The sequence below is a fragment of the Oncorhynchus gorbuscha genome, linkage group LG14 (genome assembly GCF_021184085.1).
Source record: "Oncorhynchus gorbuscha isolate QuinsamMale2020 ecotype Even-year linkage group LG14, OgorEven_v1.0, whole genome shotgun sequence".
NCBI lineage: Eukaryota > Metazoa > Chordata > Actinopteri > Salmoniformes > Salmonidae > Oncorhynchus > Oncorhynchus gorbuscha.
The window spans coordinates 49391737-49410272 of NC_060186.1; the positions used below are offsets into that span (position 1 = coordinate 49391737).

Genomic DNA, 18536 nt, shown 5'->3' on the forward strand with positions numbered 1-18536 from the left:
ATATTTAGGTAGCCATATGCCTGGGATAGTTTGTGGGTTATTGTGTACGTATTAGTTGCCTGTGTCAGCACCAGTGGTTTATAGCTGCGCGTTAGTTAGTTTGTTTGCGTGTGCTTCCTTTAATAAAGTGGAATGTATTCTCATCACGCTGCTCCTTGGTCTCCTTGTTACAACGAACGAGAGAGGAAAATTAAGGGATATACAGTATCATGTGAAGTATAAATTACGATCTTCAAAAAATAGTATCACAGAAAACATTACACATTATCAACAAAAATCATCTTTATTTCAATAATATCACCTAAGTGCAAACATATTTTCACCATGTCATTTAGACAACAACATTCAGCTGGAGTTACAAAACAATTCATACAAAACTGAAAGGATACGATATCCACAGAGATCCTATAACAATGTAGTGTGTGTGTATAAGATATGGGAGAGGAGAGACTACCTCCTACTAGATTACATGGATTGATTTCATGTTTTGGGGCCAACTGGATTATACTTGTTTTTTAAACCTACACACCTGTGTCTGATATGGTTTAATAAAGGACTGAGAACAAAGGCACATGTCACACTTCTTTATCAGTATTGATTTTAGACATACAATGAGCTCCAAAAGTATTGGGACAAATTCACTTATGTGTATTATAGTAGTTAACAGTTATGTTTTTGGTCTCATATTCATGGCACACAATGACTACATCCAGCTTGTGACTCTACAAAGTTGTTGGATGCATTTGCATTTTTTTTCTCGGTTTGTGTTTCACATTAGATTAGAATGGTACATAATGTATTGTCTCATTTTGGAGTCATGTTTTATTGTAAATAATAACATAATATGTTTCTCAACACTTATTTTGTGGTTATATTATATAATATGTTTCTAAACACTTATTTTGTGGTTATAGTTTACTCCCTTTTCTCCCCAATTACGATCTTGTCTCATCGCTGCAACTCCCCAATGGGCTCGGGAGGCGAAGGTTGACATGACCTGCCAAACCGTGCTTCTTAACACCCGTCCACTTAACCTAGAAGCCAGCTGCACCAGTGTGTTGCAGAAAACACCCTTCAACTGATGACCAGAGTCAGTCACTAGAGCTTGATAAGCCAAGTAAAGTTCCCCCCTGGGCAAACCCTCCCCTAACCCGGGGGGAGGTGTGTGCCGTCCTATGGGTCCCCCGGTTGTAACAGCCTGGGATCGAACCCGGGTCTGCAGTGACGCCTCAAACACTGTGATGCCTCAAGCACTGTGATGCAGTGCCTTAGACCGCTGTGCCACTCAGGAGGCCCGTTTCGAAACACTTCTACATTAATGCTATCATGATTACGGATAATCCTGAATGAATTGTGAATAATGATGAGTGAGAAAGTTAAACGCACAAATATCATACCCTCAAGACATACTAACCTCGCACCATTACAATAACGGGAGGTTAGCATGTGTTGGGTGTATGATAGTTGTGTGGGATCCCTCTGTAACTTTCTCACTCATAATTTAAAGTAAAAGTGACACCAATATTACACAATACATTATTTACCATTAATTTCTATTAATATAATTTGTAGAGTCCCAAGCTGGATGTAGTCATTGTTGCGTGCAATGAATATGGGAACAAAAACCTACCTTTTTACTACTCTAATCCACACAAAGGTGAATTCGCTCAAATACTTTTGTTTTAGTAAAATGGGGGATTATGTACAAAAGAGCTGTAATTTCTAAACAATTCACCCAATATGGATCAAAATATCCTCAAATGAAATCACAATTCAAATCCAAAGTGCTGGATTACAGAGCCAAAACAACAAAACTGTCTCAATACTTTTGGAGCTCACTGTACTTATTCTAAAAACAATTGTATTTCTGAAGAGTCAGGTTGAAATATTTGACCAGAAATTATAATTCTAAATGCCCTCCTGAACCAACTGTAAAAGAATGCATACACCATGGGATTAATAGCTGAATTAAAATAGCCAATCCATACAAGTGTTTCAAACAAAACTGGTGGGGTAGAGTAATTAATAAAAGGATCAATGCTGTTGATGACAAAAAAGGGTGTCCAGAATGATAGAAATACACCCATAATGATAGCAAGTGTTTTGGTGGCCTTCCTCTGTGATTTGCCTACTGAGTTCTGATTGGTTGTACCCTGAATTGAGCGTGCCTGTCTCTGTGCTACTAGGAAAATCTTTAGGTAGATGCTAAGCATCCCTACTCCTGGGATGTAGAATGAGAGAACCAAAGACGCAGTACTCGATGCTTTGTTTTGAAAGAAAATACATTCTCCCTCACAGGCAACATTATTATAGTAAACATCCTCCATGCCCCAGATACTGAGCTCCAAAAATACTATACCAAACACTACTATAGCAGAACCAGTCCAGACGACCAGCATCATAATCAGAACAAGTTTCAGAAGTTTCGCATTGTAGCCCAATTTACCTTTAAAGGCCAGTTCCATTCAGGGCATTATCAGGATTTACCTTTACATTTTAAGAGTGTGTGTGTGTGTGTGTGTGTGTGTGTGTGTGTGTGTGTGTGTGTGTGTGTGTGTGTGTGTGTGTGTGTGTGTGTGTGTGTGTGTGTGTGTGTGTGTGTGTGTGTGTGTGTGTGTGTGTGTGTGTGTGTGTACAGTTGAAGTCAGAAGTTTACATACACCTTAGACAAATACATTTAATCTCAGGTTTTCACAATTCCTGACATTTAATCCTAGTAAAAATTCCCTGTTTTTGGTTAGTTAGGATCACCACTTCATTTTAAGAATGTGAAATGTCAGAAAAATAGTAGAGAATTATTTATTTCAGCTTTTATTTCTTTCATCACATTCTCTGTGGGTCAGAAGTTTACATACACTCAATTAGTATTTGGTAGCATTGCCTTTAATAGGAACCCATTTTCAGATCCTACCGCTTCCACACGATGTCGCCAGTCTTTGGAATATGGTTGAGGTTATTCCTTTGTGCATTGAATAAGTAGGCCAACTCGGGAACTGGGGACACATTTGTGAGTTGCGCAAGACGTGAACAGCAATGCTGGTTTGGTTTCGTTCCTGTAGTGAATACAGATTGCCCCATCTACAATTTGATCGATTATTAACGTTTTAAAATACCTAACGTTGTATTACAAAAGTAGGTTGAAATATTTTGGCAAAGTTTATAGACAACTTTTGGAAATGTTTGTAGTGACGTTGTGTTTTGGTAAGCTGTTTTTTTCTGGATCAAACGCGCTTTATAAATGGACATTTTCGATATATATGGACAGAATTAATCGAACAAAAGAACCAATTGTGATGTTTATGGGACATATTGGAGTGCCAACAAAAGAAGCTCGTCAAAGTTAATGCATATTTTATATTTTATTTCAGCGTTTTGTGCAGCGCCTGCTACGCTAGCTCCTTTGTTTACTGCTGGTGCATATGGGTGCATGCTATCAGATAATAGCTTCTTATGCTTTCACCAAAAAGCAATTTAAAAATCTGATGTTGGCTGGATTCATAACGAGTGTAGCTTTAACTGAGTATCTTACATGGGTGATTTAATGAAAGTTTGAATTTTATAGCATTTTATTTGAATCTGGCGCTCTGCATTTCCCCTGGCAACTGGCCAGTTGAGACGCTAGCATCACCCATATCCATAAGAGGTTTTTAAGTTGGAGTCATTAAAACTCGTTTTTCAACCACTCCACAAATTTCTTGTTAACAAACTATAGTTTTGGCAAGTCAGTTAGGACATTTTTCCAACAATTGTTTACAGACCGATACCTGTGGATGTATTTCAAGGCCTACCTTCAAACTCAGTGACGATTTGCTTGACATCATGGGAAAATCAAAAGAAATCAGCCAAGACCCCAGAAAAAAAATTGTAGACCTCCACAAGTCTCCTTCATCTTTGGGAGTAATTTCCAAACACCTGAAGGTACCACGTTCATCTGTACAAACAATAGTACGCAAGTATAAACACCATGGGGTCACGCAGCCATCATACCGCTCAGGAAGGAGACGCGTTCTGTCTCCTGGAGATGAACGTACTTTAGTGTGAAAAGTGCAAATAAATCCCAGAACAACAGCAAAGGACCTTGTGAAGATGCTGGAGGAAACTGGTACAGAAGTATCTATATCCAGAGTAAAACAAGTCCTATATCGACATAACCTGAAAGGCATCTCAGCAAGGAAGAAGCCACTGTTCCAAAACCGCCATTAAAAAGCCAGCCTATGGATTGTAACTGCAGATGGGGACAAAGATCGTACTTTTTGGAAAAATGTCCTCTGGTCCGATGACACAAAAATTGAACCTTTTGGCCATAATGACCATCGTTATGTTTGAAGGAAGAATGGGGAGGCTCATAAGCCGAAGAACACCATCTGAACTGTGAAGCACGGGGGTGGCAGTATCACGTTGTGGGTGTGCTTTGTTGCAGGAGGGACTGGTGCACTTCACAAAAGAGTTGGCATCATGTGTCAGGAAAATTATGTGGATATATTGGATCTTCCAAATGGACAAAACACCAAGCATACTTCCAAAGTTGTGGCAAAATGGCTTAAGGACAACAAAGTCAAGGTATTGGAGTGGCCATCACAAAGCTCTGACCCCAATCCCATGGAACATTTGTGGGCAGAACTGAAAAAGCACGTGCGAGCAAGGAGGCATACAAATCTGACTCAGTTTCACCAGCTCTGTCAGGAGGAATGGGACAAAATTCACCCAACTTATTGTGGGAAGCTTGTGGAAGGCTACCCGAAACGTTTGACCAAAGTTAAACAGTTTAAATAGCCAATGACAAAGACAATGTTGTCAATACAGAATGAAAAAAATAAAATAATAATCTGAACAGTTAGTCCTTGGGGTTTTGCCTGCTACATAAGTTATGTTATACTCACCGACATGATTCAAACAGTTTTAGAAACTTCAGAGTGTTGTCCATCCAAATCTATGAATAATATGCATATCTTATATTCTTGGCAGGAGTAGCAGGAAGTTGAAATTGGGCACGCTATTTATCCAAAAGTGAAAATTCTGCCCCTATCCTCAAGAGGTTTTAAGTATATGTAAACTTCCGACTTCAACTGTATGTATGTATGTATGTATGTAGGTACAGTATGTATAAGATATGGGAGAGGAGAGGCTAACTCCTACTTGTGGACATAGGTTGATTTAATGTTTTGGGGCCAACTGGATTACAAACCTGTGTCTGATATTGTTTAATATAGAACTGAGAGCAAGGCAAATGTCACACTTCTTTGTGTCACACCCTGATCTGTTTCACCTGTCCTTGTGATTGTCTCCACCCCCTCCAGGTGTCACCCATATTCCCCATTATCCCCTATGTATTTATTCCTGTGTTCTCTGTTTGTCCGTTGCCAGTTCATCTTGTTTGTCAAGTCAACCAGAGTTTTTCTGAGCTCCTGCTTTTCCCCAGTCTCTCTTTTTCTCGCCTCCCTGCTTTTGACCCTTGTCTGTCCTGTCTATAATATAATAATATATGCCATTTAGCAGACGCTTTTATCCAAAGCGACTTACAGTCATGTGTGCATACATTCTACATATGGGTGGTCCCGGGGATTGAACCCACTATCCTGGCGTTACAAGCGCCATGCTCTACCAACTGAGCTACAGAGGACCACTCTGAGCCCGCCTGCCCGATTACTCTGCCCGTCGTGACCCTGAGCCCACCTGCCATCCTGTACCTTTGCCCCTATACCCTATACCTTTGCCCCTACTGGATTCTCAACCCCTGCCTGCCTTGACCTGTCGTTGCCTGCCCCTGTTGCTATAATACACATTGTTATTTCGACAGTCTGCATATGGGTCTTACCTTTATTCCCGATACTTTGTCAATATTGATTTTAGACATACAGCGAGCTCCAAAAGTTTTGGGACAAATTCACTTATGTGTCTTAAAGTAGTTAGAAGTTAGGTTTTTGATCTCATATTCACAGCACGCAATGACTACATTGCTTGTGACTATAATTTGTTGGATGCATTTGCTGTTTTTTTACGGTTGTGTTCCACGTTATTTTGTGCCCAATAGAAATGAATGGTAAATAATGTATTGTGTCATTTTGGAGTCACTTTTATTGTAAATAGGAATAGAATATGTTTCTAAACACTTTTTATTTGACCCCCTTTTTTCCAATTACGATCTTGTCTCATCGCTGCAACTCCCCAATTGGCTTGGGAGAGGCAAAGGTCGAGTCACGAGTCCTCCGAAACATGAGGCCCTGGATGGCAGGAAGCTTGGCCCTAGTGATGTACTGGGCCGTACGCATTACCCTCTGTAGTGCCTTACGGTCAGATACCGAGCAGTTGCCATACCAGGTGGTGATGCAACCGGTCAGGATGCTCTCGATAGTGCAACTGTAGAACTTTTTTGTTTTAAGTCTCCGGAGGGGGAAAAGGTGTTGTAGTGCCCTCTTCAACACTGTCTTGGTGTGTTTGGACCATGATAGTTTGTTGGTGATGTTGACACCAAGGAACTTGAAATTCTCGACCCGCTCCACTTCTGCCCCGTTGATGTAAATGTAAATTACCTTTCTCCTTTATCTTGCTCACATTGAGGGAGAGGTTGTTTGCCTGGCACTACACTGACAGGTCTTTGACCTCCTCCCTATAGGCTGTCTCATCGTTGTCGGTGATCAGGACTACCACTGTTGTGTCATCAGCAAACTAAATGATAGTGTTGGAGTTGTGCTTGGCCACATAGTCGTGGGTGAACAGGGAATACAGGAGGGGACTGAGCACGCACTCCTGAGGCCAACCGATGGTGAGGATCAGCATGGCAGATGTGTTGTTACCTCCCCTTACCACCTGGGAGCGGCACCTCAGGATGTCCAAGATCCAGTTACAGGGGGAGTTGTTCAGTCCCAGGATCCTTAGCTTAGTGATGAGATTTGTGGGCACTATGGTGTTGAACGCTGAGCTGTAGTCAATGAACAGCATTCTCACATAGGTGTTCCTTTTGTCCAGGTGGGAAAGGGCAGTATGGAGTGCGATTGAGATTCTATCATCTGTGGATCTGTTGGGGCGGTATGTGAATTGGAGTGGGTCTAGGGTTTCCGGGATGATGGGAAAAAAAAACAGGAAAGGGGGAAATAAGTTTGTTACAGGTTACTCACATCAACATGTGAGCCATGACCAGCCTTTCAAAGCACTTCATGGCTACCTACTGAGTGCTACGGGGCACAGGGACTATGGTCTGCTTGGAACATGTGGGTATTACAGACTCGGTCAGGGAGAGGTTGAAAATGTCAGTGAAGACACTTGCCAGTTGGTCTGCACATGCTCTGAGTACACACCCTGGTAATCAGTCTGGCCTGCGGCCTTGTGAATGGTGACCCTTTTAAAGGTCTAGCTCACATTGGTTATGGAGAGCGTGATCACACAATCATCCGGAACAGCTGGTACTCTTATGCATGCTTCAGTGTTGCTTACCTCGAAGCAAGCATAAAAGGCATTTACCTCGTCTGGTAGGCTCGCGTTTCTGGGCAGCTCACAGCTGGGTTTCCTTTTGTAGTCCGTAATAGTTGGCATGCCCTGCTCCATACGACAAACATCATAACCGGTGTAGTTTGATTCAATCTTAGTTCTATATTGACGCTTTGCCTGTTGGATCGTTCGTCTGAGGGCATAGCGGGATTTCTTATAAGCGTCTGAATCATGCAACATATTCCAGTCTGTGCTAGCAAAACAGTCCTGTAGCGTAGCATCCTTGTCATCGGACCACTCCCGTATGGAACGAGTCACTGGTACTTCCTGCGTTCATTTATGCTTGTAATCAGGAATCAGGAGGTTAGAGTTATGGTCAGATTTGCCAAATGGAAGGTGAGGGAAAGCTTTGTATGCTTGTCTGTGTGTGGAGTAAAGGTGGTCTCAAAAATGTTTTCCTCCGGTTGCACATGTGACATGCTGGTAGAGATGAGGTAAAAAGCACTGTTTCTTGATGAGAATTAAATTATTTGCTTATGGCCTTATACAGCTCGTTGAGTGCGGTCTTTGTGCCAGCATCGTTTTGTGGTAGTATGTACACGGCTACGATTAATATAGATGAGAACTCACTTGTTAGATAGTGTACTCTACAGCTTATCATGAGATACTCTACTTCTGGTGAGCAGTACCTCATGACTTCTACCAGACGTAGCTACTCTTTCCTGGCGATACACAGAAAAAAACGATGGTAATAGAACCGATGGTAATGGCGATTTACTCACTCGTGTACGAATCTTAACAAGGTGTCCTAACCTTCTCCCTCATTCTCTCTGCCTTTTCTTCACATTAATTATGTGGATTTGGACCTGTTCTCCGGAAAGCAGTATATTCTTCACATTGGACTCATTAAAGAAAAAGGATTTGTCCAGTTCGAGGTGAGTAATCGCTACTCTGATGTCCAGAAGTTATTTTCGGTCATAAGAGATGGTAGCAGCAACTTTAAGTACATAATAAGTTACAAACAATGCGAAAAAACAAACAAACTAGCACAGTTGGTTTGGAGCCCATAAAACAGCAGCCCTCCCTTCCAGAACCATTAATGAAAACGATGGAAAGAACGCTGGGTTAGGACGTATCATAAACTTGGATTAGTCGGTGGGCAAACTAAGTACATGAAGGATGAACTGAGAGTGCATTAAGGTCACTAAGACGGTTGGCCTTGGCAACAACTGTCTCCAGGAGTTCAAAGCAGGTTATTATAGTTTTGTGATTTAATACAAATGTTTATTTCTATTCAGGTTTTCTTTTCAGCACAACCTTCTCAAAAAAGGGAATGCAAGAATCAAAATGTGATTTGTCACCAGTACTTGAAAACATGTGAATTAAACAGTAAATACATTATGCTCCATATATACATGCGGTATGCTACAGTAGAAACGACAACACAATATACAGAAAATAAGGCACTTACTTTGATAGGAACACACACATGTCCAAAGTTATTATTTGTAAGGAAAACAACAATGAAGGCAATGCGGGCGCCAGCCAGAAAATGTGCCAGTGGGAAAACGTTTATGTAAGGCCTGTTCTGACAAAAGATCCGGAAATGTCTTCAAACTTGATCTGGGGAAACACTGGAGAAGTGCTTAGGCTCTCTGTCACATGAGTTGACGCTGGAGAGACGAAGCAGGTACGGGGAGTAAAACATTGAATAAATAACAGACATGGAACGAGACAGGAACAGAGTCAGCAAACCAATACAAAAACAATACAATGCAGCAGCGGGGAACAGAGCGAGGGAACTAACAAATATAAGGTTAGGAAATAAACAGATGATAAGTGAGACCAGGGCAAGCAGGTTGGGGCATTTCTCTGGCAACAGCTCTGGTGGACATTCCTGCAGCCAGCATACCAATTGCACACTCACTCAAAACTTGAGACATCTTTGGCACTTTGTTGTGTGACCACTTCACATTTTTGAGTGGCCTTGTCCTCAGAACAAGGTGCACCTGTGTAATGACCATGCTGTTTAATCAACTTCTTGATATGCCACACCTGTCTGCCAAGATAATCCATCCACCTAAGCAGAAATGCTCACTAATGGGGATGTAAGAGAGAATACAGTAGACGGCACGGGTCAAAGTGATTGATTGATGACCGTACGTCATGATGACGTGTACATGTCTGAATATGGGCCTCCGGCCCGTCCCCCCTGTTCATGTGGTCACGTGTTAGAAGGTGTGTGTTATTTTATATCTCTATGGTATGCTTTGAAGTAGTCATGGTGCATGATGTCTAGGGGGGCTTGTTGAACTGGGGAGGGTGGGGGTTGAGTGTTTGAACTTTTGGGACCGTGTATGTCCCCCACCCCCCAGCTTTATCTCCCTTATGGTTGTTATCTATGAAGCAGGAATGTCCTGGGTTATGGATTTGGGGCATAGGCATTATAAATGTCCAGAACAAGCCATTTTTAAGACCTGAATATTAAACATCTAAAATATGTCTACAAGGGGAATTCTCGGAGTGCTCTGCAGCTCATGTCATGAATCCAACGCCAAAGGCCTGGAGGATGTTTTGCTTGAGGCTCCAGAATGTTTTAAAGGATTTTTGTGTACAAGCGAGGGACATATTTCGTACATATTCAACCCGGAGGAATCTACGGTTAAGATATTCACAGACAGCGTGTCCCAACCCTTTTATTGGGCAGAACCCGAGCCTTTTTCTCCAGCGCTAAGGATGCGAGAATGGCTTAAAATAAGGCTAGCTTTGTGTCAAATGGAACGCGCCCTGAGTGCTTCAAGGCTGCCCGGATATGCGTTGGAAGAACAAGTCTGTGGACGAAATGATCTGATGGCCCTAAGAGTCACTTCAATGGCGTATACCCCGGACTCCAGAGTGACAATTTTAGCATGTGAACAATTTGATAGTGCAAATGCTACGAAAACGGACAGTTCATATGTATCCTCCAAAGCATGCAAGGATGTACATTTTTTTCAAATAATGTTCAGTTTTAAATGCCGCGATTACCACATTTCCCGAACCCTGATGAATAAGCTGGACAGTCTTTTCAAAAATCGTGAACAATTACGGCGATGGCCGAGGACCAACGAGGTCGAAGGCGGATCTTTCCCTGGATGGAAAGTGGACAGAGCTTCGACGGAGTGGGGAAAAGACTTTGCGATGGGGAATTGGAAACGGATAATGTTCAGCAGACAACTGTAAGATCTGAAAAAACATGTATTATTTTATAGTCTATTCCTACAAGGGTATGTTATGAACATTACGTTTTATTAAAGTTTGTAATAATGTACAAAGACCGGCCTCCAAGGTTTTTTACATAAAACACGTGTGATGCATGTTTAAATATTATTCAAATGTGTTACTTAATTCAAACATGTCTTAAAGGTTGTACGAAATATTTTGGAATTCAATAAAAGGAATTTAAAAAATGGTATCTCACCCTTTAACTATGGGAAAGCCTATTTAACAACATCTTCCAGCTCTGTTGCAAAGTAAAAGCCCTAGAGAATCCGGGGGTGTGCGTGAGTGGGCTTGTGACGTAGCAACAGGAGTGGGTGTGTGTGTGTGTTTCAAAAACCCTAAGGTGTGGGTTCAACACGGGGTCCCAGAGCTCTATCTGTAGAGAATCGTTTGAAACCAAGGTTTGCATTATCCGTCATATGGCCTGTCAAGATATTGGCCGACCGCCCGGGGTTAAACACTGATATCTAATCAACGCACAGGGATCCTAGCAAACCCAATGCAGACAGAATGGTTCTTTGAATTCAAAGCCTTTTGGGTCTCTAAAACAGACATCTCCCGTGGTGCTGCATACATCTCCCGAAACTCATTCCGTACTTTTAGATAGTTAGGGACAGAACTTTTAACGCTGTTAGCATTGCTTTAGCGCAAACATACAGGCCCGAATATTGAGCTGCACGGACAGATTAAAAAATATATATATTCTGAATAAGTGAATCTCTCATAATGGATATTTCTGGAGGTGAGTAAATGAAAAACATATTTTAAAATTTGTTTGAATATTTTTGTAATATTAACCCCTATTTATTTGCGTATTTCAGGCCAAAAGGCCAATATAGGTTTAAAAAAGTGTAGATATAGCGTATAACTGTTAATATTGTCTAACGTTGTTTAGGATCCCCGACATTTACGCAGCTTTTACGCGATTTACCAGATCTGGAACAACATGAGGGGGGTTCACAGGAGCAAAAGTCAGGCAGGCAATCACCAGCGGCATTTTTTCGTTGTAAGTCCTTATAATTAAACACATACCCAATAATATTTATATATAAAAATAAAAAAAATAGGGTGTACTATTTTAAAAACTATTTTATGTATTTACAGCCGACATACAGCCAGGAATGATAAAGGATGCGTTATGGACATCTGACACGCCGGACTTTGATGCAATTCTACTGTTCTGTACGAGCGATTTTTCAAACTCACCGCGAATCCAGGGAACATCGACCCCCTCCCAAAATATTTCAGACCCCAACAGGCAACGAGCAGCGGTGGCCCAAGTACATTGCTCTGAATCAAGCCCACCCGAAAACTACTGTTGGGCAGGGAACTTGCTGCTTCACGAGCCGGCGCTCCAGGGACACGGTATGAGACCATTATACAGTTGTGTTATTAGTTATACGCCTTTTTATTAGTTATAGCTCTTTTGATAGCCTATGTTAAAAGAAGGACAAATAATGTTTTTTCAGACTGCCCGGAGACAGGCCCAGCAGAATCTGGAATGCTAGAGGGAAAAAGTCTAGAGCCCTCAGGATCATCAGGAGCTTCAATTTGTCAGAACAAGCGCCAAAAAATCAGAGGTATTTTAACTATGTATTGTTAATATATATATATATTTTTTTTAATATATATTATTATACCGGAAAGGTATTTGACATTTGTATGTAGCTAACAAATATTTTTTTATATCTAATAACGTAATTTTGTATGTATTATTTTCATTCAGACTCCGCCCCGGCGAAAAACGGCACAGACGGCCACATACATCTAGAGCTGGGGGATTCCGGCGCCCCGAGCATGAAACACCCGAGAGACCTGTTTTTAATGACATGTCAGATGTTGACGACCAGCTATTCTGTGATGCGGCCAACCTTATCGACCCAGTCAATTCTACGGCCTCAGTACCTGCAGCCGAACAAGAAAGGTTTTTCACATTATATTCCAGGGCTTTGAAATCGAGGAATGTTTTGCTATACAAATGACTGGGGGATTTAATTGAGAGACAGTACAGAGACGATATGTTATTCTGGCATAGAACAATTCCACGCATGTTAAACAGCAACCCCATTAAAAAACGCAAATACAGACGCTAAAATCATACATGTAACACCAACCATTACAGAAAGACCCCAAAAACGAACACCCTTAATTATCCAAAAATGGCAGAACTACCGCAACAAGGGGAGACAGTTGAAAGCCTCTTATCCCAGATTCCAGCTGAACTCCTAGAAGTTATTAAACGTATGAACGAGTCAGGAACGTTAGATGAAAGCATATTAACACAGATTCCCGCCGAACTCTTAGAAATGATTAATCGCATGAACGAGTCAGGGGCGCCTGAGGAAAACATGTTATCCCAGATTCCCGAAGCCCTCATAACCTTAATTAATCGGATGAACGAGAGTCAAACAATTTCGGCCCCGGCCACCCCAACCTCGATAGAACAACCAGTAACGCCCAGGACCGCAGCGTCTGAAAGGACACAAGATGTTTTTGGGGAATTGGAAAATTGTCTAATAAATCTGGAGGCAGATGGTCTTGATAGACGTGTCAGGGTTGTGTACAGAAATAAATTCAACAATACAGAGATTCGACAGTTTTTCAATTTCCTATGGTTGAATCAGAATCTTGACTATGTGGTATTTTACATGATGATAATGGACACTCTAAACGATCTGTTAGAGACGGCAAGAGATTATGGCGAACCACGTGATGTCTTACAGTTGGAAATTTGTGGAGATAGCCTGCATAACACAGTATCTCTTATTTTACCCAATGGCGAAGCAGATCTTGAACAATTTACCGCGCTGCTAGAACGCCTTGTTCAGTCAAATTTAGCCATCATAGCCGATCGGACACTCAAACTTGTAGTGCAAATAATACGTCAACCCCTGGGGGGCGGGGGGCAGAGAAGGAAGTTTGAGAGCCTAATGCAGTCAGAAATCATCAGCAATAAAAGGGCCTACCTCATAAACGTTCACAATCCCGATAATAAGCTATGTTTTGCAATAGGCCTAGCGCATTTACTTAACCCAGGATGTACTGATCTGACGGCATTGCAAAAGGCTAGAGAGATTCAAACGGCGGTGGGTCTCGGGATACAGGAAGGGGTGGCATTCTCAGACATTGTCAAATTTGAAAACTTTCTGAATATAAAGATTGTGGTTTTGTACCACAGTAGAGCTAATGCATCTCTCTTGAAGTTCCAAAACAACCCCCAACCGCACCCTCAGATTCTGTACTTTTATGTGCAAAACGAACATTACTATGCCGTTACCAACATCACTGCCTTTTTAGGCGCAGCATATGTGTGTCCATCATGCCATACCGGCTACACCTGAAAGGCGAAAGGGGGGCACTCGTGCCGTTATAAATGTTCGGTATGTCAGGATGCAGAGTGCCCTATGCAAACCCTAAACTTGACACCCTGTGAGGCTTGCCATCGCACGTTGTTCGACCTACTGTTACGATAAACACAAAATTGAAACATGGCACCCTAAGGCCTGTAAATCTGTAAGCATTTGTGCCATTAACAAGAAATGCCCAAAATGTCATTGCAATTACAGCCTTAAAATAGATAGCCCTAAACCACATGTTTGTGGAATCATACATTGTCCAATCTGTAAAGGGCCTCTGAAAAGCAGAAACGCTGAAGTGGTTCAAGAAGTGCCACACGAGTGTTATATTCAGCCCTTGGCTGAAGATGAACATTCAGAGAAATATGTGTTCTATGATTTTGAGACAAATCAGCAATCGGGGGATCATTTGCCTATTTTTGTATCTACCATGACATTCAAGGGGGAAAAGTGGTCTGAAGAAGGATCCAATTGTGCACTACTCTTTCTAAAACATTTTAGAAAACCACAGTACCGAAACTTTACGTTTATAGCGCACAATGCTAGAGCCTACGACTCTTACCTTCTTCTGAACCCCTTGATACAGCAAGGCGTGGCACCCAGTGTCATAGCTCAAGGTAGTAAAATCTTGTGTTTTGTAGACCCAGCCTTCAACCAGAGATACATTGACAGTTTGACAGTTTAAGCTTCTTACCCATGAGATTGGCTCAAATGCCAGAGGCCTTGGGTTTTGAAAACTCTGTGAAAGGCTGGTTCCCCCACTTCTTCACATCTGAGGAGAATCTACATTATATCGGATCATATCCCAGCCCAGAAATGTACGGGTGTGATCAAATGTCTCCCAAAGAGCGTGAGAGATTCATGATGTGGTACGAGACAGTAAGACATGGCCCCTTTGATTTCCATAAAGAGATGGAATCATACTGTGACAATGATGTGGTTATACTTCGTGAAGGATGCCTCAGATTCAGAGAAGAGGTCATCAAAGATGCAGGCATTGACCCCTGGAGTTGTACAACTATTGCATCGGCATGCATGAAAACATACCGTACACACTATCTGCCTACAGCCTCTATAGCTATCCCTTCGCCTGACAACTACCGACGCCAATTCAAGTCATACTCTAGTGGGTCCATTCAATGGTTAGAGTATATGGCCCAGGATAAAGACATTTTTATTCAACATGCTTTGAATCGTGGGGAGAAGGCATTTGGCTCTTACCATGTAGATGGCTACACCCAGATTGACGGGGTTGAGACCGTGTATGAGTACAACGGTTGTTTCTTCCATGGTTGCAAATCTTGCTTTGTGCCCCAGAACATGTGTGTCCTAACCCAAAAGACTTTTGGGGAAATGTACCAAGTTTCAAGACAAAGTTGATTCTTTACAGGCTACTTACGGTCTAAAAGTGGTTGTTTTGTGGGAGCACGAATGGACAGCCCTCAAAAAGTCTGATCCTCATGTTCAAGCCTTCCTTTCCAGCTTTGACACCCCAGAACCTCTGGAACCAAGACAGGCCTTGTATGGCGGCCGTACAAATGCTTTGACATTGAGGTATGTAGCGCAACCCGACGAGACAATAGGCTATGTAGATTTTACATCCCTTTATCCGCATGTAATGAGTTCCTCATGCTATCCTATAGGTCATTCGGAAATTATTCATTGTGATTTTGAATTACCTCAAAACTATTTTGGTCTGATCAAAGCAACAGTCTACCCTCCAAGGGGTTTGTTTATACCTGTGTTGCCTTACAGGGGCCCTCAAGGAAAACTTTTCTTTCCCCTTCGTCGCACCTGCAGTGAAAACATACAACACAACCCATGTGATCACACCGATCAAGAAAGAGCACTGACAGGTGTATGGGTCACAGCTGAATTCTCTAAGGCTTTAGAGATGGGGTATCGTGTGGCCAAAATCTTTGAAGTATGGAACTTTTCAAAGAAATCAGACACTCTTTTTAAAGAGTACATCAAGACCTTCTTGAGATGTAAGCAAATGGCTTCAGGCTATCCTGCATCGGTCACAGATCAAGAGAGTAAAGACAGGTACATTCAAGACTATCATGACAGAGAAGGCATCCTTCTTGACCCTGACAGAATAGAGGTCAACAAAACCAAACGAAATGTGTCGAAATTGTACTTAAATTCGCTTTGGGGCAAATTAGCGCAGAGGTGTAATATGCTAACAACGTCGATTATTAAAGACCCTGAAGAATTTTTGGAATTCGTTTTTTTCGGACCAATACGAAATTTCACATTTTTCATTCTTGAGTGAAGACATTGCCTTGGTGCAATGGCAACGTAACAAGAAGTGGGTTCTACCCCCGGGTAATGTAAATGTGTTTCTTGCAGCATTTACCACGGCCTATGGCCGACTTGAACTGTACAAGCTCATGGAGCAGCTTCAGAGGCGGGTACTTTACCACGACACAGACTCTGTGGTCTATGTAAGCAAACTGGGGGATTGGAGTCCCCCACTAACGAGTGAACTCGCAGAGGTTGACCATATCACAGAATGGTCATCCTGTGGTCCCAAAAGCTATGCTTTTAGGACTCAAAAGAATCACGTGGTATTGAAAGCCAAAGGCGTGACTCAAAACTATGAAAATGCCCAGCGGGTAAACTTGGAATCAATCACACGCTTGGTCGAGGGGTTCCTAAATGACAGGAATAGTGACTTGGAGATTTTGAGCTCATACAAAATGATTCATAGGGATAAAAAGGGCTTCCATCTGAGGAATGCCCCACTCACTAAAAGATTCAGGGTTGTCTGTGACAAGAGAGTGCTTTTGCCTGACGGGACCACATTGCCCTATGGCTACTGACTTATGCTACAAGCTACAGGGTGTCTTAAAGCTTAAGATATAATGACTGCTGTAGAAGGTTTTGACCCCCGGTTGCAACTACCATTTTCGGCCTTAATCGCAGGGCCTTCAAATAGTTTGTAAAAAGTATTTTAGAGAATTCTGAACATGTGTTATCTCAAAAGCCTGATAATGTTGTGTGGTGTTATTCTTGTTATCAACCTCTGTATGATGAATTGTTGAAGACAATAAAAATCAAGTTTGTTGAAGGAATACCTGATTCCCTGTCTGATGATGAACTTTTACCTCCTCATAAAAACATTCTGTTGGTTTTGGACGATATGCTATTTGCAGGTAGCGAACATCCCGAAATTGCCCGAGCGTTTACCCAATATACTCATCATAGAAACCTGTCCATGCTTTACTTGGTGCAGAATGTGTTTCACCAAGGTAAAAATTGCCGCACCATCAGTTTGAACGCCAATTACATGGTTTTGTTCAAAAATCCTAGAGACAAACTACAAATTCACACTCTAGCTCAGCAGATGTACCCGGGAAGGAAATCCTACTTTATGGAGAGCTATGAGGATGCTACCAAATCGCCATTTTCTTATTTAATCGTGGATTTAAAAGCAAATACTCCAGAACACCTGAGGCTACGAACCGGTCTGTTCCCGTGGGAGTACATTCCTAAAAAGTAGCCGCTATGTCTCTGCGTTTAAAAAGAAACTTGCCCCTCTTGAGAAGCCTAGTTGGGGCTACATCTAATGAACGGAAGGCCATCTTGGGTCACTGTTCTTCAGATCTCATATTATCCCTATGTGAGATTGCTTTGAATATTCTCAAAGGACGCATTCCACTCACCCTGACACAATTGAACAAATTAAAGAGACAAAAGACCACGATCAAGCTCTTTGCCAATAAAAGGGTCAGTCTTCAAAAGAAACGACATAGCATACAACAGTCTGGCGGTTTTATTCTACCTTTACTAAGTGCCCTTCATCACCAGCCTTATTGCAGCCCGACGTGGTGGTTGAACACATATAGGGTGATGGCCAATAAAATGTATCTGGTGCCAAAACAAGAGTTGGATAGACTTAAAAAAACAAGTGCAGGGGCTCCCGAAAATATCAGACAAACACCGGAAAATGATTTGGATAAGGCCATGAAGGATATTTTGAATCAAAAAGGATTGAACCCCTATGATAAGGTCCAAAAATACACAAACCTCTTGCAAAGGTATTTGTCCTTGGTGAAACAAGGGGAGAGAGAGACAGGCCATTTAACTATTTCCCTACAGGACTCTTTAAAAGATGACGAGCCTAGTGAGAGCCACGCCCCTGTAATGCCTGTACCTGCGAGCTTACCGTCTGAAGATCAAATGCCTGTTGAAGATAAAGTTATGCATGACTTGTTAACCCATGTTCCGGCACATAACAGGAAGAATGTTAGCTACACTATGAACAAGCTAAAAGACTCAAATGGGGCAGCTACTTGGAACGACAAAGGAGAGTGTATCCTTCAGGGTGCTGTTGTCAAGGGTTCACATATACTTGACTTGCTTAAAAATACCACATCTGCCCACGGTTGCTGATGACCGAAGACCTCCAGGGTGGCTTCAGTTTCTTAAGGCCCTGGCCCTCCTCAACATACCCCTCTCGGGTGTACCCAACTATAAGATTCGGCAACA

General features: G+C 42.0%; 1 protein-coding gene across 1 annotated transcript; it reads right to left on the reverse strand.

The window, feature by feature from the left end:
- Window positions 1-1631: 1631 nt before the first annotated feature.
- Window positions 1632-2465, reverse strand: LOC123995530 (trace amine-associated receptor 1-like). Its single transcript, XM_046299168.1, has one exon. It carries the CDS (start codon window positions 2463-2465, stop codon window positions 1845-1847), a length of 621 nt encoding a protein of 206 aa, XP_046155124.1. The 3' UTR covers window positions 1632-1844.
- Window positions 2466-18536: the final 16071 nt, after the last annotated feature.

What these genes read in the sequence shown, in the direction of transcription:
- LOC123995530 (XM_046299168.1), bottom strand. Translation starts at nt 2,465, where the DNA reads ATGGAACTGGCCTTTAAAGGTAAATTGGGCTACAATGCGAAACTTCTG.